At 39.4% G+C, this 26,406-nt stretch overlaps 1 protein-coding gene across 3 annotated transcripts in view; it reads left to right on the forward strand.

Annotated features, from left to right (window-relative positions):
* Window positions 1–26,406, forward strand: part of atp8a2 (ATPase phospholipid transporting 8A2) — a 450,298-nt gene that overhangs the window by 124,556 nt on the left and 299,336 nt on the right. For all 3 annotated transcript variants that reach the window (XM_067986025.1, XM_067986027.1, XM_067986028.1), the window contains exons 5-11: window positions 958–1,003; window positions 6,378–6,418; window positions 8,680–8,753; window positions 12,777–12,846; window positions 13,713–13,840; window positions 16,896–17,007; window positions 23,284–23,449. In XM_067986025.1, coding sequence (XP_067842126.1) covers window positions 958–1,003; window positions 6,378–6,418; window positions 8,680–8,753; window positions 12,777–12,846; window positions 13,713–13,840; window positions 16,896–17,007; window positions 23,284–23,449 — 637 coding nt within the window. The remainder of the gene's footprint in view (window positions 1–957; window positions 1,004–6,377; window positions 6,419–8,679; window positions 8,754–12,776; window positions 12,847–13,712; window positions 13,841–16,895; window positions 17,008–23,283; window positions 23,450–26,406) is intronic.

The following is a 26,406-nucleotide window of genomic DNA, read 5'->3' on the forward strand; positions in this document are numbered from 1 at the left end:
ATGAACACATTTTTGCCTCCACCAAAGTCAGTTTTATAGGCTATTTAAATTTTGTATGATAACATATTTCATCAGTGGGACCGCAATCTATAGTGAGGTCTCCATGCACTCCCAGTGCAAAACAACTTTGTCCCAAACTGAGGGCTACTTCCACCTATGTTTTTGATTTACCACTACAATCAAAGTGCTTAGCTCATGTCGCATAATTTGGTCACGATCTATGTATATGATGAGCCAAGTGCATGATTAGGCAACCATGTGCATTCTGTGCATGTGGTCACATTAATTTATCTTTGCCATTTCAAAAATGTTTACAAATGCATTGGTAATTAATGATGCATGCCTTGTGGACAGTAATATTCATGTGATCTAAAGCAACAAGTTTTATATATGTGTATTATAAAAACAGAAATACGGGAGTTGCATAGTAATTAGTCAGCATCTGAGAGAGAAGAAGATAGTTAATTATTCTTCAGAGTCCCTCTAAAGGACTACCTGAAGAAAGGGGAGAGATAAGATGGAGGCCAGAGTTAAAATATGCAAAATACTTTCACAAAAAGGCTACTAATGGGTTCTAAAATGCTGGCGAGAGGATAAAACTGGCGTATAAAATCTCAAATGTATGTGTTTGATTCCGCATACCAGTTATCGTGTAACATATGTATTTGATTGCCTTTTGGCAGAGTTTCGCAAATGCTTTAGTCAAAAGTCTGAGAACCAGTTCCGTTGCCTGCAGTATAATCACTTTGTGCGCCAAAGTATTGGAGATTGTTACAGTGCCTTTGCTAATAGCAAAGTAAGTTATTTTGAAAAATCATGATCTTGAAGCATATCTACAAAACTAGTGAAGTATGATTTATTTTTCATGAGCAACCTTTGTCTCAAAACAGTCTGAGGTTACAAAGGACATACTGCTTTCCAAGTATTTGAATTCTATTTGTTTTTTTTTTGTAACAGAAAAGACATAAAGCTGATAATACCGTCAACAAGAAGAAAACCAAAGGTGAGTGCCTGACAAGTGAAGGATCAGAATATTTGAGAGATTCTGTGAACTAAGTAAATTACTGCAAGTAAGAGCGAAGCGTGCAAACTCCATAAAAATCTAATTGATATTGCAAATCATAGAAACCGTCTCTGTCTGATTCAATACTAGTTCTTTGATATTCAAGATGAGCAAGTATTCACCAGGGATTTCTTGCTTGTAATCTGGAGATTCCTGCTGTAAACCATCCAGTGTCATGATGAAGTGTGAACACTTCTGCAATCTATTCAATGGTACTTACCTTTTGTAATATCTTTTACGGCTCCTTCCCTAAACCTCTCCGTGTCTCTACCTCTCTCTCCTCCTTTAAGACGCTCCTTAAAACCTACCTCTTTGACCAAGCATTTAGTCACCTGTCCTAATATCTCCTTATGTAGCTCGGTGTCAAATTTTGTTTGATAAAGCTCCTGTGAAGTGCCTCGGGATGTTTTACTATGATAAAGGCACTATATAAATGCAAGTTGTTGTTGATTTGTAACAGTATTGAAGTCTCTATCGGAAGATTACAGTATTTCATCCAATGTCACCCCACCTGATGTACAGCTGATGAACAAATAACGTTATAATAAAACACTGCTTCATTGTTAAAAATTGTCATCATCTGTCGGGCACACAGCATCCCTGGGTGTAGTCCACTGGCCAAAATTATGCTTTTCATTAAAAATAAGTTATCTTGGGAGTATTATCTGTGTTGTGTTGGGAGTATTATCTGTGTAGACTATGATTAGAGTACTCAAGTACTAACTGGAGATTATAAATGACTGCAGTGCCTGGTGAAGAAGTCTCTACTCACTGCTAATTTGTCATTTGCCTTGATGATACCAAAACTTGGTGTCATAATCAAGGCAGAGGATATGGGATCATTGTGTGTGGATTAATGGAGCTGTCCTGCTAAAGTGAGCCCCCTCATCTCTACACTGACCTATTGCTGCTTGTTTTTTCTGAACATGTATGGGCAAAAGAAAAGAATGAACTTGTATTTATATAGCACCTTTTTCTGTCTGTTGAAATGTCCCAAAGTGCTTCACGTACAAGGAATTACTTTCAAGTGCAGTCACTGCCATTATGTTGGTAATTTAGCAGTCATTTTGTGCACACAAACGTCCCACAAATGTAATCAGATGAATGACCAGTTTATCTGGGTTTTTCTGATCGTGATTGAGGGATGATTATTTGCCAGGACACTAAGGAATTCCTTTCTCTCCTTCAAATTGTGCTATGGGCTTATTGGGATCGACTAGAACCACTGGAACATGCAGATGGAGGAGGGGCTTTGGTTTAATGTTGCACCTGAAAGATGGCACCTCTGACAGTGTAACACTCCGTCAGTACTCCACTGAAGTGTCAGTCTGGATTCATTATTCAAGATCGTAGTGGGCTTGAACCCACAACTTACTGACTCAGAGGTTGACAGTATCATCAACTGAGCTAGGTTGATACTTTGTTCCAGTGATTTTTATTTAAATGATAGAGTACGGTAGTGCAATGGTTATGGAACTAGACTAACGAACCAGAAGTTGAATTCCCACCGTGGCAGGTTGTGAAATTGAATTCAGTAAATCTGGTAATTTGTGGGCTGACACTAGGAAAATGACCCAAAAGCTACCAGATTGTCATTAAAACCCAACTGGTTCAGTAACGCCCTTCAGTCTTCCGGTCCCACACTACGTAGTTGAGTCTTGTGCCCTCTGAAACCACTAGTTGTTTCCACCAACTTCTCAGGGCAAAACAAGCAGCCTTGCCGGTGTCATCTATGTCCAAAATTTTTTTTTAAATGAACATAACAGACAAAAGGAAAGCATGTGGTATAAGAAGGAGATATGAATGAATAGAACATGTTTGTTTAGTGCAGTGATTATAATTTGCCATGTTAATTCAGCATGCATCTGAACTGAGGCAAGTCAAACTGATTCCAACACAGATTCATCACCCTTGGTTTAGATGGGTTGTATTGAATGTTGCATGTTGGATTTGAACTGATTTCAGCACTGTTGTATGCAAGCAAAAAAAAGCTTTGAGCTGACTGGAATTAGATATTTTTGTTTTCCATGGGCACACAGGTTCAAAGGACACAGAGGTGATTGTAGTCTAAGATGATTTTCAGTTTCATGAACCACTTACAAACATTATGCTAGACAGTAGAAACTTCATAAAATAGTCTCAACATTTTATTGACAATCCACTACTTTAGAACATAATAAGTTGACATTATATGTAAAAATAAAGTGTGCTTTTATTACCATATTTGAAATACAAAATCATAGCATTTTGACTAAGCATGATGTCCAAAATGCACATTACAGAGCTAGTAATTATGCTGTTCTTTGTGTTTACAGGCTTTACATAGATTTGTAATTAGAACATGTCATAAGATGGATAGTAATAGCTTAAAAATGCATAGCAAGCGTGACTAGCAACAATGCAGAGCATATGTACAGACAAACAATCCAATGAAGGAATAGCTTCCTTCTGTTCCTCCCACTCTGACTTACGTAGGTTAGGCAAAAGAGCCTCTCATAATAAAGAACACTCATTTGTAGTTTTGACAGTGAATTAAATTGTGGAATGATTTCCAAAGTACTGATGGAAATCCCATAATTCTATTTAATAAAAACAGAATTTCACTTTTGTAGACACTAAGTCCATTGGTCTCTAATCATAAATAGATGGAATTGCAAATGCAGTCCCCAAAATGCAGACAAAAATCCCAGAACCTCAAGTACCCTGCTATTATTAAGGAGGTTATAGCAGGGCACTTAGAAAATCTCAATGCAATCAGGCAGAGTCAACACGGCTTTGTGAAAGGGAAATAGTGTTTGACTAATTTATTAGAGTTCTTTGAGGAAGTAACAAGCAACGTGGATAAAGGAGACCCTGTGGATGTCGTGTACTTGGATTTCCAGAAGGCTTTTGACAAGGTGCCACATCAAAGGCTGCTACACAAATAAGAGCTCATGGTGTAGGGGGTAACATATTTGCGTGAATAAAAGATTAGGCATAAATGGGTCATTTTCAGGTTGGCAAGATGTAACGAGTGGAGTGTCACAGGGATCAGTGCTTGGGCCTCAACTATTTACAATCTATATCAATGACTTGGATGAAGGAACCGAATGTATGGTTGCTAAATTTGCTGATGACACAAAGGTAGGTAGGAAAGTAAGTTGTGAAGAGGACATAAGGAGTCTGCAAAGGGATATAGATAGATTAAGTGAGTGGGCAAAAATTTGGCAGATGGAGTATAATGTGGGAAAATGTGAACTTGTCCATTTTGGCAGGAGGAATAGAAAAGCAGTTTATTATTTAAATGGAGAAAGATTGCAGAACTCTGAGGTACAGAGGGATCTGCGTGTCCTCGTACATGAATCACAAAAAGTTAGTATGCAGGTACAGCAAGTGATTAGGAAGGCAAATGGAATGTTGTCATTTATTGCAAGGGGAATGGAATATAAAAGTAGACATGTTTTGCTACAGTTGTACAGGGCATTGGTGAGACCACATCTAGAATGCAGTTTTGGTCTCCTTATTTAAGAAAGGACATAACTGCTTTAGAGACGGTTCAGAGAAGGTTCACTCGACTGATTCCTGGGATGAGGGTGTTATCTTATGAGGAAAGGTTGGACAAGTTGGGCCTGTATACACTGGAGTTTAGAAGAATGCGAGGTGATCTTATTGAAACATATAAGATCCTGAGGGGACTAGAAGGGGTAGATGCTGAGGGGATATTTCCCCTTGTGAGAGAGACTAGAACTAGGGGCCACAGTTTAAAAATAAGGGGTCCCCCATTTAAGACTGAGATGAGGAGAATTTTTTTTTTCTGAGGGTCGTGAGTCTGTGGAACTCCTTTCCCCAGAGAGCGGTGGAGGCAGGGTCATTGAATATTTTTAAGGCTGAATTAGATAGATTCCTGATTAACAAGGGGGTCAAAGGTTATAGTGGGTAGACGGGAAAGTAGGGTTGAGGGCACAATCAGATCAGCCATGATCTTATCAAATGGCAGAGCAGGCTCGAGGGGCCGAATGGCCTACTCCTATTCTTAATTCACATGTATGTTCAAGTAAAAAAAAAAGAACATTTAATTTGGGTACTGTAAAACAAAGGCCCTGCCCACAATTCATTCATTGATCAATGAACAGAAGCAGCTATTTCATTCCTTTTTCCCTTTGAAATAGGCAGGTAAATAAGAAGATCACGCGATAAACAAGAAAGCATTTCTCTGGCTTATCTGAGAATGCAGGAGTTGCTGCTCAATTCAGCGTGAGGTTATGTTCACTTCCCTGCGTGTCCTTTTCGCAGGTAGACTGCTCACCAGATTAATCATAAAGTCACAGAATTTTGCAACACATACGGAGGCCGTTCAGCCCATGTTGCCTGGGCTCGGTCTCTGAGTTATCCACTTAGTCCCATTCCCCTGTCCTCTCCGCATACCTTTTAAAGTATTTATTTTTCAAACATTTATCCATCTCCCTTTTAAAAGCTATTATGGACTCTACTTTCACCACTGTTTTTGGTAGGGCATTACATGCCCTAACAACCCTCAGTGTGTTAAAAAAAAAGTGTTCCCTTAACCTGTTTATTCTTTTGATGATCTTAAATAGTTACCACCACCGACCAGTGAAAATAGATTTTTTTTTCCCTCTTTAGGTAAATATCAAACCACCTCAACCCTGTTCTAGTGATGAGGCCCAGTTTCTGTGGTCTCCCTTCATAGCTAAAGCATCTCGTCTTGGAGAACCTCTTCCATACTCTCTCCATAGCCTTAATATCCTCCTAAAGTAGGATGCCCACAACTGGATCCAATATTCTGATTGCAGCCTCACCAATGATTTATATAAGTTTAGCATAACTTCTTTGCTTTTGTACTCTATGGCCCTATATTTCTAACGCTTTGCTTTAGAAATGAGATTTGACAGATGGGTTTGTGGTCAGTGAAGTCTTGTTTTATGAGCATTACAAACTTCAAACAATCCTGAGTTGTCGAAAGTGTCAGGATGGAACCACATCAACATACCAAGCAAATGTGAAATAAATAAAAGCAAAACTAATCTTGGCACTAGATTTGGTGGTAATTCTTTGCAATGATTGCACAGACTATGGTTTGCGGATGTGATGAATAATCTGACTCTAACTGCAAAGTGAACTGTAAATGTGTCCAAATTGAATGCTTGGTCTCTTATTAATACATGCTGTGAATTTTTGTTTTTAAAATGTGATTTAGTGAGATAGCTATCTCTAATGGTAACAGTTGACCAGTAATGAAATGTGTTGATTTAACTAGAGCTACGTTGAGAAGACAAAAAGCAAGTTGGTGTTACAGAAATTATTTTTTTCTTTCCAGTTTTAAGAAATGGCACGTGGCAGACCATTATTTGGAAAGAGGTATGTGATATGTGCACAAAGTATACTTTAAACTTGTTACAAAAATCAACAATCAGATGAACTTCACAAAATCAAGTATATTTGGAACATTTTAAATTAAACTTTAAGAACTGGGAATTAAACAATGTCAAAATTATCATAAAATAACTGCTGAGCATTCAGTGGTCTTTTGTAGGATCTTCACCAGTGTTTAACACTGACAGGTTTGAAATTCATTGCTGCATTGCAGAGGCTATCCTTCAGATAGTGGTGTGTCTTATCCATATGTGCAGTAGAAAATCCAGATTAGAAAACCAGTACTTCATGATACTGAATCTAATTATCAGGATGAGTTTTTCTTTAAATTGAACTTTGAAAACAGACCAACGCCTTTGGCTGAATGCTGCATCCCAAATCAGAGGTTGATCATTTGCCTTCCACTGGTTTGATATTCCAACTTGGTTCATTTTGGAGGAGTCTCACCAGAATTTGGTCAAACAGCTGATTGTAACAGTTGACCAGTACACAGCCCAGAATTTTGAGTAAAAGCTTAATTTTTTTGTGCATGCTGACTTTTTTTTCATTTAAAAATATTAACTTATTTTTGAGCAATGGACTCATAGATGTAACAACACAGACCCAGTAGATATCATAGCCAGTGGTTAGATCTGTTTATTTATCTGCCCCTTGGGTAAATAATTTATCCAATGGGTAACAACAAATTTTCCATTTTTACAACAGCGAGCGTGTGAAGTTGCGGTTCCATCACTAGAAACCATTCTAACATCCTGCGCTATCATTGTTCACCTAAAGGAGAACAGATGTGGGGGGCGGATGGTGGAGTGATGCAGTAAATGTAATAAAATCCAGACTAAAAGCTTCTGAGTTTAGATTTAAATTGATAACTACCTTTGAAAGATGAATTCCAACATTCGGTTTGCACCTAATATCGTCCAGCTCTCCTTAGCAATGTACATTTAAGTGTATGAAGTTTATTATTTATTTGAAGTATTATATTCCTTCCAAAATGTTACGGCAAATTAAACTCAAAGTTCTATGATTATGAATGTTTTATTTTTGACATGAAAAAACATGTATTTGGCTGCATTTTTGACCTGAGTTCCAAAAAAAATAAAAGCTGAAAATCACAAGTCCTAACTATAAATTGCTCTGTGTACGTAAGGTAGTGCTTTATTAGAACTCCTTATAAAATACACCAGTCACTCCCCTATATTCAGAGAAGAACATTTATGAAAGTACAACTGATGTACCAGAATTTAAAAAATGGTTTTAAAAGTAACCATTTAAAACACATCATTTTTGTTTGTTCCTTAAGCTGTGGTGACTGAAGAAATGGTGAGGACTTAAAATAATGAAGAACACATTTTAAATCCCAAATCTTGTGAATGTTTTATATACATAGTGGGTAGAATTTCTGCTGTGCCTCCCTGATCTCCTGCCGTAACTTCAGTAGGATATCGGTGGAAATCCTAGAGAAACAACGTAAGTGGCTTCTCCGGGGTTTCCGTCACTGGAAATTACTGGCGATGGAGCATTTAGTATTTTGTTTGAAGGGAGTTACTCTTCAGTTGGTGAGTTGCTAATTGAACTGCTGATATTACCATTTTTTCCCCTAACGGCTGTGTGAAGAACGAGGTTGGAGGGGGCAGGGAGGCTCCCCCATTAAAGGCACAATATGAAAGTTGTTGTCTCCTTGATGAGATGGATATTTTAGTCTCCTTAACAGAGTGCAATCATTTTCCTATTGCTTTTAATTTTTAAGCATTTGAAATGAAAACTGTGCACATTTGAAATGCTCCCTCTGTCCTATGCAGTGAAAGTTGCTCTGAACTGGAAGGCACAAATACTGCTGACTGGAGCCTCTGGATGATACAGACTATTCAGCTGTAAGAGTGCTAGCAACACTTATCATATGTGTTCCTTTATATTTAGCGGGGTGATGATGAAGGATCCGAAGGACCTGCTTGTTTCCCATCCAGTTGTCTTGTTTCCATTATTTAACGTTCTAAAGCTCAGGGTATGAGATACTGTGTTTTGGAAACTTAAAAACCCAAATAAATGCTAAACGTGAGGACCACCATTCCAATGGTAATGAATGTGAATTGCTTATAGTCATGAATGTTACTTTGTTCTGACCAAGGCATTTCAGTGTGAGCCAACTAAGTACTTCAGGTAGATTAAAATCCCTCCCTCCCCCATCATTGCTTTTTAATGTCTGCTGTTTTCTGTCTTTCCATGTGACATTGTTAAACTTTTTGCAGGTTGCAGTGGGAGATATTGTGATGGTCACCAATGGACAGCGCCTCCCAGCTGATATGATCATTATCTCTACCAGGTCAGGCATCTTGAGGTTGCTTATTGTAGGTTGTTCTGAATGAAGGATTTAACCACAACGTTTAGACTGCAATAATTGTTTTCAATGCTATCATTTTAACATATAAATATATATTCTAAAACTCTTAGATGTTAGTAGCTCTGAATGGAACTGCACAGAACTCCTGGCATGTTACCAAGTCTTTTGAGGGCTACAAAAATATCTCTGAACCAATTTCAAAAATATAACAAGATCCCCAGCTTTTAATTTAATTAGAGAATACTGTGAATTTATAGTTTTGGTTTTGTATGCTCCCTCTAATTAGATTAATGTCATTGGTTTTTAAAAATATTTTGAAGAATTCATATGAGAGGGCAGCAACTTTTGAAATGCTCACAGGGTGATTGTACTGCTTCTCCTGATTTGATGTATTTACCTGATTTATTATTTGTATTTTTTGTCTCTAAATGTTTAGTAAACATTGTTCTTATCAAAATGAGGAATGTCAGTTTTGGGAATGGACTTTTTTTTTAAAAAGTGGCACCCTTGTCACCCAGTACCAGTGTCGAGCACTCAGTCAGGTTTTGCATGAGTCAGAAGCTCTGTGCACTCTGCTACAACAGTGTTCCTCAACATCTGCCTTGGAAGAGCACCATCTAGTGCACAGTGTGAAATATACCAAACCGCTCCAGCAATAAAAGCAACTTGAACATATAGAATTTTAATGTCGAAAATGTTCCAAGGCCCTTCAGTAAGGAAAAACTGATGCTGAGCAGAATTCAGAGGTGACCGAAAGCATGGTTTTAAAGAGAAGTTTTGAGGAGGTTTTTTAAATGTGGAGAGCGAAGTAGCAAGGTGGAGGGTTTAGTGAGGGAGCGAGTAGTGAAAGACTGTGAAAGGCTCTCACCAGTGGTGGAGGGAAGGGATGGACAGGAAGCCAGAATTGGAGAATCGAAGGACATGGACTTGGAAGCAGGGCTGGGAAGAGTTTGCAGAGTTAAGGTGGGACAAAGTGAAGCTGTGGAGGAATTTGTAAACCAGTACAAGGATCCTTGCTTCCTCTCAATGAGACTGCCTATTTTAAGTCTGAATTATTTTAGTTTTGTGTGGTGAATCAGTAGCCACTGGGAGTTAGAGCACATAACTTTATTTTACATAGTATCTTTAATTGATCGTGAGGGGGATAACTTTCATCCCATCAGCTCTAGCTGGATTCTGACTCAAATTTCAGAAATTGAAAAAGTTAAACCCCCTACACTCTCTGGTCCCTCTTATTGGACTTATTTTTAATGAATTGGATGAGCAGAAATTTCCTCCAATTAAATATTGGGCAGACCGAAGCCATTGTCTTTGATCCCCACCACAAACTCCATTTCTTAGCGACTGACTCCGTCTGTGTCCCTGACCACTGTATGAGACTGAACCAGTCTGTTCGTAACCGTGGCATCCTGTTTAACCCTGAGCTGAGCTTCCGACCCCATATCCTCTCCATCACCAAGACCACCTACTTCCACCTCCGTAGTATCTCCGGTCTCCGCCCCGCCTCAGCTGATCTGCAGCTGAAACCCTTATCAATGCCTTTGTTATCTCTATACTCGACTATTCCAATGCTCTCCTGGCCGGCCTGCCATCTTGCACCCTCCGTCAACTTGAGCTCATCCAAAACTCTGCTGCCCATATTAAAACTCGCACCAAGTCCCATTCACCCATCACTCCTGTGCACGCTGACCTACATTGGCTCCTGGTCCGGCAACACCTCGATTTTAAAATTCTTGTCGTTTTCAGATCCCTCCATGGCCTCACCCCATCCTATCTCTGTAACCTCCTCCAGCCCTACAACCCTCCAAGATCTCTGTGCTCCTCCAATTCTGGCCTCTTGCGCATCCCTGATTTTCTTCACTCCACCATTGGCGGCTGTGTCTTCAGCTGCTAAGGCCTTAAGCTCTAGAATTCCCTCCCAAAACCCCTCTACCTCTCTCTCCTCCTTTAAGACACTCCTTAAAACCTACCTCTTTGACTAAGCTTTTGGTCACCTATTCTAATATCTCCTTACATGGCTCCGTGTCAAATTTTGGTTGATAATTGCTCCTGTGAATTGCCTTGGAACGTTTTGCTAAGTTAAAGGTACTATATAAATGCAAGTTGTTATGTCTCCTGTATAAAACTGCAATTTTAAAGTAAGTAGTGCCACTTTTATACCCTTATCCAAATATACTGTTGAAGAACTGTCAGAATTTGATGTATCAATTTAATACTAGGCGTATCTGCTAATGTATTTTCTTTGTTTGTCGCCACTATTCCAAATAATAGGGTGGGTTCAGCGGACTTCTCTTAAGGCCTGTGCTACTTTGTGTATAGTCAATAGGACTAATACAAAACTAGTATAGATTCATTCACCTCTAAATTTTCCTTGTATATGTTTGCTGCCTCCCAAATCCCTCCTAGACACCATGTGGGGAATTGCTGGAAAGAAATCATATATCCTGTTGCTCTATAGTGAAATGCTTTGATAAAGCAACATATAGTGCCACAGGGCACACATTTACTTCCACAGTACAGGTCAAAATAGGTACGCCAAAGGGCTGGCTTATTACAGGGTCAAGTTCCTCATAACAAACTGTAGGGCCTTCAGTTCACAAATTCAGTTGGGTCACAGAAGAGTTTCCTATGTGAGAAGAATGGCAGTGTATAATTCATAGAACAAATTGTAATTCTTGTTGAACTATTTTAATATCTTGGAGTATTTAAATGGAGTTGGAACAGTTTTAAGAATTGTTTAGGTTGTTTTGATGGACTCACTCACCAGTAACCTTCAGATTACTGAACCTTTCAGAAATAAAACTAGGCTTCAATTGCTTTCATCCATAAGGCTGTCAGAAAAGCACTTTTCCAATTACTGTGTGAACATTACTTTATCAATAATTAATGAGGAAAATCCCAACATTGCTGTTTAAAATACAATGCAATAATATTGCAGTTTGAAACTTTTATTCCACAAAATGATTCTGTTTGCATGTGACGTTAGGCTATTTGCCCTTGTCAGCTTGTTGTCAGTTAAATTGGATCTATTTATCAAATGTAAATTATTTAGCCATTTTCCCTATTTAACTGCTTAGGTAATTTTGTCCATCAATTACATCAGATTATCTTTATTGCCTAAATTCAGAATTTATGAATATCCAGGAATCCTAGCATTTAATTCACCCCAGTTGAGGCCAACATTTATGTACTTAACTGCTAATACAACAATAAATAAACTCATTATCTGGCTCAGCCTCAGAGTGTACTCGGTGTGGAACTGAGCCAGGAAGATCTCTGGTTCAATCCTTGGTCTGTGCTAATTTAGCTGATCTCAGGCAGGGCAGAATTTGGGGCACAATGACTGTCCTCAGCACCCCTGCGCTGGGGAGAGGAAAAATAAGCTAGTGTTCACACAATGCTATCCAGTTACACCTGCTGTAAAGTCCTTGTATATCAATAGCTAGAGCACAATCTGATTTAGCTGTGATGTTTCTTCCCAAGTCAAACAGCCTGTTGACACTTCCTGTGAAGACTTGCACATGAAAAATGTGTCACACGAGGCTGAGGAACTGGATGACTGCCTGTGCTGTGGAACTGCACCAAACAAGAGTCAATGCCTTCAGAAGAGGAGGGGAGAAATTTGGAGAGGGGGGTAGAGAATGGAAATGTGGCTGTACTGATGGAAGGATGACCTGGGGAGGGGAGAGAAGGAATAAATACAAATCAGGAATCTAATGGTGGTGATGAATGTGAAGATGTGAGTTTATCTAAAAGTTACCATTCCAATTTTCCTCATGAAGAAAGAAATTGATAAACTCCAAGATCAAGGCACACATTGTCCACCACCGCCAGCTTTAATGGTTTCATCTACAAGAATTGTTCTCCTGTGTTGTTGAGATATTAATTTAATGTTGAGTGCTTCCTTTGCATTTGTTTGTTTATGGTTGCTTTTATGCAAAGGGAGTACAGGCTGCTTTTGTTGTCGTTCATTTAACCAGTTGCTTTTTCATTTTTACTTCCTAGTGAACCACAGGCAATGTGTTACATTGAAACATCCAATCTGGATGGGGAAACAAATCTCAAAATACGACAGGTAAGTGGAGTTCCACTTTGAATCAAGTAGGTTGTTTTGAGAAATGTTGCAGCAGTTTGATCCTGATGGAGGTATGGTGTGTTTTGGGACCTGAAGTACTTTGAAGGTGCTTTTACACTACAGGAGTTCAACTGATAATAGGTGTGCAGTTCTTCCTCTGTTGGTGCACTCCATAGTGTAAATGATTTATATGGCCCTAAGAATGAATTCTGACATTGTGCAGCAGCTGAATGATCGTTCTGCCTTTTGTAGATCTCATTTGTTTGAATGGTATCAATGACCCATGAAAATTGGATTCAAAGTTGAAGAGAAGCGCATAAAGGTCACTCTCCTGAAATAGGATTAAGATCTGGTAAAGTGGAAAATTACCATGAAACTGGAAGGGTGCCTATTTTATCTCATCCCTCCAGAATAGCAACTCTAACATCTTCCAATATAGCATCTAGTTTGTAATGCTGGACCTGATTAGTGATGCAATGATCTAATTGGGCATTCTTGACCACACTAGAACTGCTATTGAGGGTACCCTCAGCATGGTTGCAGAGGATATCTCATCAATGCGTTGTGTGTTCTTCCACTGATGTGAAGAATTCAGAACTCACATCGGTCAGGTGTACAATTGGAAGATTGTCTGAAACTCTATTGCTTGTAATGTTTCCGGGAGTTTTATGGGGATAGTGATACTTTGATTTACATGGCCCCAATAATTAATTCTGACATTGTGCAGCAGTTGAATGATAGCTATGCCTTTTGCATATCTCATTTGTTTGAATGGTTACTGCCATGATAAAAACATTTCTGTGCTCCTAGAATTTTTTTTAAAAAAAGGAATCATCTAAATGTTATTTATCCTTCTTTTCTGTAAGGGTTTGCCCATGACTGCTAATATGCTATCCACTGCAGATTTAGTGAAGATGACTGGAAATTTAGAATGTGATGGACCCAACCGACATCTCTATGACTTCACTGGCAACCTCCGAATTGGGAGCAATGGGTATTGCAAAGTTTTTAAACACTTTGTTTAATTTTCTCTTGCTTCATTAGACTCTCTTACTCTACATTCTAAAGGGTGGGCGAGGGGCCTGTTGAATGGGTTAGGTTAGTGCCATTTTTAACCCGACCACTTGGAGGTATGTGAGTAATTCAGGCTAAATTGTTAACACCACCTCCTCGTCCTATCCCCTAATTAAGCAGCTCAGCTGAGATGTGGGTCAGCCCATGTGTGACCATTCAGTGGAAGAGCACATTTGTGGCACACTCCACTATGATATAACAATAGGGAAATTAGAGCAAACTGAAGTGATCATTTTAGAATGTGCTTCAAAAACAAAAAAAAATGAGGATCTGTTCTGAAAATGCAGATACCAAGCACCATCAAAGTTCTTACTTCTAAAATTATTTTTTTGTAAAAATAATTATATGAAGGTGTTGTGTTTCCCAAACTCCATTAAAATGGATGCAGTAGACCTATTATAATGGTTTCTTTGGCAACTAGACAACAAAGCAAGCTTTGGGAAGGGTGTATTAATGGGGAATTTTATATGGTTTCTGTATGAGTTAGGGCACCACAAATGCTACCTATTACACCCATAAGCATTATAGTTGATAGACATTGTATTGCCATTCATATTTGACTTTGATTTTATGTTATGTTATAGGAGGAAACTTGTGGTTTCGGGGGCTTTTTAGTGCTGTCGTTTCAAATCTGAGTCGAGAAACGTGTAGAACTGGAATTTTTCTCCTTGTTTAATTAATCCATCCCATTTTATGTTTAACTAAGTTTAACAGGAATTCATCATAGTTTGTTATGAGAAACTGATTATATTTACCATGTCTTTACCTTAATTTTTCATTTATTTTTCTTTGTTCTACCCCTCTCTGTCCATCAGCGCTCTGCAGCTTTTGACATGGTTGACCACACCATCCTTCTCACGTGCCTCTCCTCCATTGTTCAGCTGAGTGGGACTGCCATCGCTTGGTTCCACTCTTACCTATCCAATTTTTCCTTGGCCCCCTTCTCTTCCTCATCTACATGCTTCCCCTCATGACATTATCCAAAGATATAATGTAAGGTTCTACATGTATGCTGTTGACACCCATCTCTACCTCTCCACCACCTCTCGACCTCTCCACAGCTCTGTGTTGTCATCCAGTTCTGCATGAACTGCAATTTCCTATAGTTAAACATTGGGAAAACTAATGCCATCATCTTTGGCCCTATACCCTCGCCTCTGATTCCATCCCCCTCCCTGGCCATTGTTTCAGGTTGAAGCTGACTGTTCATACCCTTAGTGTCCTATTTGACCCAGAGCTGAACTTCTAACCCCGTATCTTCTCCATCAAAGAGTACCGACTTCCATCTTCATAACATTGCCTGTCTCCACCCTTGCCTCAGCCCACCTGCTGCCAGAACGCTCTTCCATGTCTTTGTCACTTCGACTTGACTGTTCCAGTGCTCTCCTGGGTGGCCTCCCGTCCTCCACCCTCCATAAACTTCAACTCTGCTGCCCATATCCTAACCCGCACCAAGTCCTACTCATCCATCACCCCTGTGCTTGCTGACCGACATCGGCTCCCAGTCCCCCAAAGGCTTCAATTTAAAATTCTCATTCTTAAATTCCAATCCCTTCATGGCCTTGCCCCTCCCTATCTCTATAACCCTCCGATAAATCTGCATTTCTCCAACTCTGACCTCTTTTGTATCCCCTATTCCCTTCGCCCCTCCATTGGCGGCCGTTCCTTCAGCCGTGTAGGCCTTAAGTACTGGAATTCGTTCCCTAGACCCTTCTGCCTCTCCACCTCTCTCCCCTCCTTTAAGAAAGAATAGCTTGAATTTAAAAAACACCTTTTCGTGACCTCAGGACATCCCAAAGCGTTTTACAGCCCATGAAGTACTTTTGAAGTGTAGTCACTGTTGCATTGTCAGGAAAGCACGGCAACCAATTTGCACACAGCAAGGTCCCACAACAGTGATAAGATAAATGACCAATTAAACTGTTTTGGTAGTGTTGGTTGAAGGATAAAGTTGGCCAGGACACCGGGAGAACTTTCCTATTCTTCTTTAAATAGTGCCATGAGATATTTTATGTTCACCTGAGAGGTATAGTCATCCTCTCACAGTGCAGCACTCCTTCAGTACTGCACTGAAGTGCCAGTTGAGATTTTGTGCTCAATTCCTGGAGTGGGGTTTGAACCCAAGACCTTCTGACTCAGAAGTGAGAGTGCTACCAATGAACCAAGGCTGATGCCGCCTTAAAACCTACCTCTATGACTAAGATTTTAGACATCCCTCCTAATAGCTCCTCCTTTGGCTTTGTGTCAATTTCTGTCTGATTACTGTGAAGTGCCTTGGGATGTTTACCTACATTAAAGATGCTATATAAATTGAAGTTGTTATAGTCCACCTGGTTTGGTTTCATCAGATCACATACTATTCTTTAGTCAAGTGAGACAAGTGAGCCATGTCAAGGGCACTTAGGACTCAATCCCCACAGGGGGATGTCTAACTTCCAACCCTTCCCTTCCTCATAGTGTGGCTCACTTGAATGTGGGAAATTTTGCTGCCAAGGGCTCCTACTGCTTTATGGTACAGCTCACCAGAGCATCCAGCAAACTGTGCTACCCTGCCATCTGTAAATAAGTTCATCCTTTGAGCCCTGCATTCCATTTAGTCAGTGTTAGTTTGGATCTTTTCCCATTTTTCAGAGGTTCTTGTTCTTGTCTCTACATTTTCCCTCAGTAGAGATTGCAAGGACCCACTACTTCATAGGTGTGATTGATGGGCAAGAGGCATGCTTCCTGTCATTTGGGATGCACATGCTGGAGGCAATAGAAAAAAACTCCTGATCATTGAAGCTGTCTTATTCCAGTGAAGGGCAGCTCTGAAACACAATTTTTCAAATTTCCTGCCATATCATGACCACAGATGTTTGTGGCCTTGGAACTCACATTGTTAAAGTTGAAGCTTTGGGTCAAATAGCTGTTCATTTTGTGTAGTGTGCACAGTTCAGACTTGGGTTTATAATTATGTTGTCATTATCCTGCTGCAGTCCTGTTCCCGTAGGACCTGATCAGATTTTGTTGAGAGGAGCACAGCTGAGGAACACGCAATGGATTCAAGGCCTCGTGGTCTATACTGGACATGACACTAAACTAGTGCAGGTTGATATCCAATTTTCTTGATCTTATTTGATTAATTGTTCAATTACCTCCTGTATTTGCTCCTTAAGAGTTTTTTTAAAGTTTATTGGTGAAAATACCTGTTCCGAAACTGATGGCTGCACCTGAACGGAAGAGAATAAATTCGATTTTTTAAATACTACACTGGCTGATTTATTGTTCATCACATTTTGTACAACATGGCCCTTGGCTGCCCACTTTGTGCAATTGATACAGCTGCTTAAAATCTAATTTATCATGTTTCTGTTTGCCAGGGAGGAAATATCCTCACGTGCACAGTGCAAGTGACGAGACCATTTCCCCTCCTGTTTGGGCATGCCACAGGCAAAATTGTCCTTCAGTGCTTGGTTCTAAAGCTGACAGCATGTGAACAAAATTAATTAGTTAAAAATTGTGCCTGTATGTCAATTCTATACCACTCACAGCTGTGTATCAGAGTCAGTGCACTTTCACTGGTCAGCCTAGTTGTAGTGATGTCCCACATATTTAAAACACTCCCACTAATGGAGAGGAGAAGATGGAAGATCAGCATGGATTGTTTGCGCTCTGTGCAGTTGTGTACATGTGAAATGTGGTGTAAATTCAATTGCACAGTGTTATAAAGGTTCTAGAATTCTGCCCGACATCTTTTCAAACAGTGTTGTCCAGTTGATGGTTTGTGATTTGGTTAACCTGGAGCTGCAGTTTCACTGTAGGGAGAAGAACATGTGATACATATAGAATACATATAGAATAAAGAGATATTGAGGCATATTCTAGAAAATAAGAGTACATGTGACATCGTCAGTGTGACTCGTTTGAGTCTGAGAGAAGTTTGGGTCAGATAGTTATACATTTTATTTCAAAATAAATGTATGGAATCTGTGGAAAATTCAGTTCTATTTGTTTAACGAGGCGGAGAGCATTGAAATGATCAGATCTTTAAATCACTTATGTGAAATAAGTGATGAATATAATACTTCAGCCGCAAAAAGTGAGAGTTCAGAGAATAGATTAATTCTGAGATATTCTTTGAGCTCTCTGGAATCTGCACTTGTTGGCTCCTCTATGAATGTTGTTTTATTTTGCATGGTCCTTTAACATTGTTAGGGCTTCATCAGATATTTTTCTCCTACTCAGTGTCAAAGACTATTCTGTAAGTGAGCGCTCAGTCCCTATGAATTGAAGTGTGACTTCACTATGCGCAAAATACCTGGTAATGTAAGAATGCCTGGGGGACCCAACAGAAACATTGTATTTAGCTCACTGAACACAAGTCCTCTCATGTTCTCCTAGTCTTCGGATAGTGAAAGAAGAAATATACTATTAGACAGCGTGGCTTAGACTATGAAGCAGTTTATTTAAAAGTAAAGGTAAAACTGTCAAATAAATCAATGCAGAGCTTCCATTACCACGCCCATTTACACACTAGCAAGACCTTTGCCTTAAATTGATTGATTTCAAGACACAGCCTGTGTTAAGTGGTTTCTGTTTTGCGATCAAAACGTATTTTCATAGGAATACCTTTTGGAATGCCATTTTGCACACCAGACAGCAACGCATATCATCTTCAGCCTGGAGACAAGTCACCAGAGACACAGGTAGCTGAGAGATTTTCTCTTAGCATGCAGTAATCAAATTTAAAATAATCAGCCAGATCTTATAAATGTACTTAAGAAAATATACAGACTTTCTTATGATTTGAAATGTGGCAGGCCCACTAAATATCACAAGTTGGCCTTTCCTTTTATAGAAGTGCTAGTTTAGATTGAATCTGAAAGGACTGAAGCATCCCAAACCAGTTTTATCTCTAACTTCTGTGAATTCATTGTTTGATCAAACGCGGCTGTCCCCTCTTGTCCCTTACCAAAACTGTCTCTGGTAAATCATGAGCATTCTCCTATTCACCCTTCTTTCCTGATGGTAGTCACTAATCTGGCTGGTTCCTCATACTAATTTTTTTCCTCATACTAATATGGGCAAAGAACCATTGCTTTATTCTATTTGACTATTATGACCAACATCAGATTGTATTTCACCAGACCGCATAGATCCTCAATTTTTAAATTCCAAGATCTCTGGTCCTGACAGTATCCCTACCATTGTCCTCAAGATGCAAGCTTGAGTTTACCTGTCCTATGATGTCACTTTATACTCTTAATCCAGTCCACCTTTCCTTGCCCTTGAAATTTGTTTTAGTATATCCTACCTGTATGATCCATTCTGCCCTTCAAACTACTGCTTTATCGCCCTTACATTGGTGCTTTTTATAGTTATAGAAGCTGCTAATTCTTAAATTATGTATCATCTAAAAAGTACTGGCTCAGTTCATGATTATCGCTATGGTTTTTGGGGTGGCCAATCCACTGGGGAGTTTGTTATCTGCATTATGCACCTCCAGAGTTTTGTACTTATATGCTTAGATGAATCAATTGCCATAAACATTTTCAAATCCCTTTCACAGGGTTTGGCAAAAAGCATTTCTCAATAGGTTAGCACTGTATGGCTCCTGCTAAAACTATGATCGTGGCAATTTAATTTCCAGTTAAATCACTCTTTATCTGTGTTGTAGTTAACAACTCAGTGTGACTCTTTTGTCATTAACTCAAGGACTTCCCAGGGCTCTGTTTCACCTCTCTTCCATTCTTTCTTCTTGTCAATGGCACCCACCATTCATCCTCCAATCCTGTACATTTTTTTTGGTGATGATTCCGCACCACATTTATCAACTTCCTTCACATCATACTGTTAATGCTGACACCCTTCAGGCCTCTCACTAACTTTTCAACTCCTTTATGTCCCTCTCTGCGACAATAAAAATCTTATTTCTTTTAAATCTTTAGGAGCAACAGCAGCTTGTCTCTCTCAAGTCCAACCAACAGCTGCCACCTTTTACATTTGATGGACCCACCCTAAGTCCCCTTTCATCTCTGTTTTCTTGTCTTCAATTTCTCCTCTGACCTCAAATGGAGCCACTGAATTTCATAGAATCGTTACAGCACAGAAGGAAGCCATTCGGCCCATCGAGCCTCTGCCGGCTCTTTGTAAGAGCAATCCAGTTAGTCCCATTCCCCCACTCATTCCCTGTAGCCCTGCAAATTTTTCCCTTCAAGTATTTATCCAGTTCCTTTTTGAAAGCCACAATTGAATCTGCTTCTACCACCCTTTCAGGCAGTGCATTCCAGATCATAATTACTCGCTGCGTAAAAAAGTTTTTCCTCATGTCGCCTTTGCTTCCTGCATTTCTAAAGCTGTCTCCAGGAGTCACGGCTTTCATGCTAAATACTTCCTTTGCCCTCAACAACACTTAACTTTCTATAGTCAAAATTTGTCTAAGACTTGAATACAGCTCCTATATCTGTGGAGACTGTTCTATGACCTGTCTTGCACTTTTAAACAGGTTACTTTTACTCTTTTTTTTAACCTTGATGCCCTACAGTCTGGACCTTGCTCCTTTACATTTTTCTTCTAGCTTAAAAGAAGACTCCTCAGTTCAGGCAGATGTGTTTTCTCATTAGAGGCTGCTCATGACATGCATGTGGACATTGCTAAGCTATCAGAAGAAGACTTGTAGTCACTGTGAATGTGATTGTCTCACCTAGATTTAGTATAAACTGCACCTTTTATAATAAAATGGGATCCAGGATAAGAAAGTGTTCGTGTATGATTTTGCCATCTCTTGCTGTGGAAAAGTAATGAGTCTCAGCTTGGTGTTATCCTATAAGAACATAAGAAATAGGAGCAGGAGTAGGCCATATGACCCCTCGAGTCTGCTCCGCCATTCAATAAGATCATGGCCGATCTTCGACTTCAACTCCACTTTCCTGCCCTATCCCCATATCCCTTGATTCCCCTAGAGTCCAAAAATCTATCTATCTCAGCTTTGAATATACTCAACGACTCAGCATCCACAGCCCTCTGGGGTAGAGAATTCCAAAGATTCATAGCCCTCTCAGTGAAGAAATTACTCCTCATCTCAGTCCTAAATGGCTGACCCCTTATCCCGAGCCTGCTGCACCATTCAATCAGATCACAGCTGATCTTCAACCTCAACTCCACTTTCCTGCCCGATCCCCATATACCATTTGCCTAGGGTAGAATGGATGAGACTTGGAAAATTCTACATTAGGAATCACAGATGCAAGCCTGTGTTCCACCACCTTATTCAGTAACACTGCTCTTCAGTATTCCTTGCTGCTTTCATTTTGAGCACAGATTAATGTGAGGGGTGAGGCACGTAGATTATTTTTCTTAGAACATTTGGAGAGTATTCACTGGTGATTCAAGCTAGTGCAACTGGAAAAGGGCCATTTATAGCAAATCTTTGAAAATGCCCTCATAATGTGATGCTTGAAATGCTTTGTCTAGACTGTTTGGGGTGTCAACAGCACTACAGAGATTTAATGGAATTGAAACACATTTATAATCTAAATTTGGACTCAGCCCATAGGCACATAAGCAGTAATTGGAGTGAGTTCCATTTTTGATATTCTTAATTACATAGTGGACACAGAGTCATAAAGACATATTTTGCTTTGCTGCAAAATAAGTCCTGAACCTGTGCTGTGGGATACTATTGTTCAAACACAGTCTGAAATTCCTCTCTGCATTATTTTAAGAGACATTTCCCCATTAATTCGAAACAGGTTAATGACAGTGTTGAAATATTCTAGTATCCCGTAGTATAATTTAAGGGTTAATTTTTCTCTATAGACTAGGATAGAGTTGCTCCTCCCCCCTTACTGGATGATAGAGATGTTTTGGGCAAAAACTCCAGATTGTATCAGGTTAGACTTGCACATTATAATTGGAAAAATATATACAACCAGCATACACTGAAGACACAAAATGAAGACTTAAAGTTTACACAAATTTGACACAAACTTGTTCCTCTGATTGGCTGGTAACACTCAGCATACGAGTACTATTGAGCCCATCAAAGCATTGTGTCTGTGCCCATGCATGGTAATGCTGAGTGGGACCCACTTTTTATTGATTTTCATTTCTCTGATTAGGTGTAATAGTTACTACTGACTTCGCAAAAATGAAGTGATTAAAACTGCTGGTAGTTTGGCGAATATCTAAACAATTCCCTGAGAGCAACACTACTGCCACAGGGAGATATACTGCAGCAATCACTGTGGATGTTTGATAGTATTGTCACAGACTTAAGTGTCCTGTTGTTACAAATTAAAACAACAAAAGTGGTCCACATATTGCGCTGACTTGAATCGAACATTTTTCAAAAACTTTGTCTGCAAGAAACATCTTGACACTGCTGTGCTTCAACATAATTTTTTAATTAAAAATATCCCGTAGGTAATGGATAAATGTATACAACCAGCATGTATTGAAGATAGAAAATAGTAAGAGTTTAACATGGGCTTATTCAATGTAGTGTAAGATTGAAATGATACACATCATTAATCCCCCAGGCAGACAATGCTGGAAAAATGGAAATAAATATGTATAAATTGAATAGAAGTGGCATAATCCATTGGTGCTACCAAAATTTTGTGGGACACAGTGGTAGGGTGAAACTTCATGTCTTCCATGCAATAAAACATACAACCCTACTGCCTACCCCATTGCCGGTTGAGTGGTTAGGAAAGGAGTCATAGTGTAGATCCAGGTGTACAGAACTGGAGCTAGACCGGTGAGTGAGGAGTGTATGGAATAAGACACACTCCATTAATCACTGGGGGACTCCAATCTCCAACTCTTGAGCTTTGATCCAATAACTCCTTAAACATTTGTCAGAGTAAAAATGTTTTGTGATGTAGATGTTAGAGTACATGGACATCATTTGCTCATAATGTCATAAGTACAGAATTTGCCACCAGAATTGGGATTCATCTTATATCCGAGACATTTTTTTTAAAAAACCTACATTTTGAAGAATGGCTAAATATAAAACTTTCTGGGACTGAATTTCATCTTGCCAGGCACATGCATAGAGCCATAGGTCCACAATCCATTGGTAGTACCAAAAATTTATGTAGCAAAATGGTGGGGTGCAAATTCATAGATTTGCAGAATGGTGAGCTGGGTGGGTGAAGGGTAAATACTTTTAGCACCTGAAGTTTATACTTTTGCACTAATGTAGCTCATCGGATATTACATAGGTTTTAGGCTAAAGAACTTTCAGTATGTCGGAAGATGAGATTTAAATTCTCTTTAATTTCTGTAACCCATGGAACATGAATTCCAAAACTGGAGTGTTCAAGAGATTGATCAAAGATGAATGATTTTTGTTTGGTGTGTTTTCTCAATATACAGAATTCTACTAAGGCACCTTTGAAGAGATCCAACGTTGAAAGGGTTACAAACATACAGATCCTGGTTCTCTTCTGCATTCTCGTGGTCATGGCCTTGGTGAGCGCTGCAGGGGCTGAGGTTTGGAACAAGAAACACAATAGTTCCGACTGGTACCTGACCACAATCGGTAAGAATCGTTATTACCATCAAAATTTCCCATCCACAGCATAAGCATTAGTTTGAAAGATCAAAGTTGTTCACTATTCACCGTATCCAGTAATTTTCTAACATGATGAAATACCATTCACTGATGCAAAATGCCTCCTTACTAGATTTTTGGAAAACTCAACTCAGAACAAAGGTTTGCAGTAACTCTTGATGAGTTGCTGGTATATTTTAATTATTCTTGGGAAATAATTAGACTTCTATTTCCTTAATTGTTTTCCAGCATTTAGCAAACGCAAAAGGATATAAGATAATATATATTGAAATGTGGAGAAAATTATAGGGCACTGAAAAGCTGGCTTTATACTGCAGATCCTAGATTTTCTGTTATTGGTGTTGTTTATGCTGGAATGGTTTTAGACAGATTCACATGAAAATATGCTATTTGCACTCAATTTTCCAAGGTCAGTTCATTAGTATAGCCTCAGGTGCAGATTTGGATGTATCAGTGTAAGTCAAATTTCAGGGGACAGGGACAATTGAAGAGGAATGTCTCAGATTCTCAAAGATATTGGAGTGCCGCAAAGGAATCTGAACCCACTGAATTGGCAGGGGACTGAGAAGAGACTGACAAAAATGATGGGAATAAAAAACAAGGTGCAGGGCAGAGCTGTGCAGCCAAATAATGAAGCAACTAGTTGCTACAGCGAAGGTGATCGTTGTGAGGTGGGTTGCTGTCTATGCCATTCTATGGCACAATCCCAAAATATCAGCATTGCAGCATGCATGCAAGGAATTTGAATTAGGTTTTGGGGTTCAGCTGACCATTGTTACTTGATGTACTGCATGGCACCTGCGTTTGTCCTTGGAGCAGATGGCAGAGCTTTGCATCTGCATTTCTACTGACCCAGACCTGCGAAGACAGTTCTCCAAAGTCATTATCTTGTAGTTGTGCCAGGGCCAGAAATGGTCTACAACTTCTTGGTGAATATAACCAATCAGGTTCTTGATCATCATGGCATGCTTCTTTCATTCAGTACCACTGAAAGCATGACGTGTTGTGGTGTGCTTCTAAAAAGCGAACAAAACTGTTAATCGGGCATCCACAGACCATCATGACCCATATTATATCTGGTTTGCTGTCCAGCTTTCTTTGGGTTGGAGAGCCTCCGCCACTCCTAATCGTCTGCCACTGGCAGGTGGGCACAGAGCATCTCCTGTGCAGCTTGATCTGCCTGGCATCCCTCTCTGGGAGCCTAAGAGCCAACAGAGAAAAGAAAATGGAGAGAAATGGCTAAAATACACTTACTTGTATATCAGTGTGCCCTTTCTATGAGCTTCAGGATAATTACCACCATTTCAAATGGGCATTCTTTATGCCTGACACATTGCATGCAAAAATGGTGGGATGTGGCATGCAGGGCTGATATGCTAACCAATTAATATTGAAATGAAGGCTATGCCTATTTGAGGCAGACACTTCTACCAATGTTTCCATCCACCAGAAAATGTGCCGAGACAAAACTTGATACTTGGGCAGGGTGGAACCTCCGCCCATTTCCTTATACTGGCTGCAAGGAGACCACATGGAAATAGATGGGATTAATTAGAAAATCTGGGCTCACAGTTTGTGAACCCAAACCAGTGTGAGATACTTTCCTGTTGGGAGTCTCATACCTCAGGGCTTTGGTGTGTTGTTAGTTTGCTAATTTTGCTGCCATTTTTAGGTTTATGCACACTTAAAACCATTAAAAAACATTAATACAAAAGTGGGAGTGTAAATGCGGCCCAAGCAGTTGAGGATTAGGTTTTTTAGACCTCCGTGACTGACTGACATTTCTTTGTAAAAGATACATACTTAGCACACTGATGCAATCACTGCTCACTTGTGCCTGTTTTTTGTTTACTTGCAGCTAGAGAAAATGGCCTCTGTAGTACTGAAAGGCAACTAGCTAGACATTAACATTTTTTGTTCAGTCATTTTAACCCCTTAATCATATTGCTTGATCTCTGAAATGGCCTTAGATTTCATACAATTGGTGAATCACTGCCTCAGCTGGTTCATTGTCAGGAAATTGTGTGAATTTCTGTTATTACTGAGCCTTTTGGATTACATTCTGTTTGACTGCCGAAATCTGGCGTTACCTGGTACGAGGACAGAGATAGAAAATGTTGAGCGGCTTGCAGCTGCTGATGGGAAGCTGATTTCTATTATATTACTTTGTGTTGACTTTTCCATGTTTAATCTGCTGCTGAGCTTCTTGCAGCATGTGGATTGCAGGCCTTCCAACCTTTTTGGCTGAGAGGAGAGTGAAGTTGAACTTAAGTGTCTTGAGTCAAGGTGTAAGTTATTGAAGGCCCTAAAACTGAAAATAACATTTTCTTTTAATTATTTGAAGAAATGAATTTTCACATCACAAAATGGTTAACATTTACGTTCACATTAACAGTATAACAGAAATTAAAGTAATGTTGTTTCTGGTCTGATTTAGTAACTGAATTATTGTCAGAAATTCAGAAAAGCATGAATGTGAAGAGATGCTAAAGTCTGGCTGTGGGTGACCGTTTGAAATGAAGTGTTGTGGAACAGATTTTAAAATATGACATTGATCCATTCATGTTTTTGCCTTGTGGAGAATAGAAAGAATATTTTGAGCAAACAACATTTCATTCTGATTTAGCTTTCTTGGGAAGAATAATGATCTGTTCTGCTGCTAACATTTGCCATTTAAAAGCTCAGCTAATATTAATAGGAGCCTGAGCCTAAATGTTAACCTTTTCTTCCCCTTCCACCTCATAACAAACTGGCATGGTAACTTTGAATGCTATGGAATTGCTTATCCGTGAGTTAGGGCAAAAGAAGGAATTACAGTTTGTTTAAGGTGGTCCCCACTGTAGACGTTGTATACATATGGCATAAGTCATTTTTGTGGCCAAACTGTGAAATACTGCACTGATTAAATTTGTAAATGCAGCATG

This window comes from Heptranchias perlo, chromosome 6 (assembly GCF_035084215.1).
Source record: "Heptranchias perlo isolate sHepPer1 chromosome 6, sHepPer1.hap1, whole genome shotgun sequence".
Classification (NCBI taxonomy): domain Eukaryota; kingdom Metazoa; phylum Chordata; class Chondrichthyes; order Hexanchiformes; family Hexanchidae; genus Heptranchias; species Heptranchias perlo.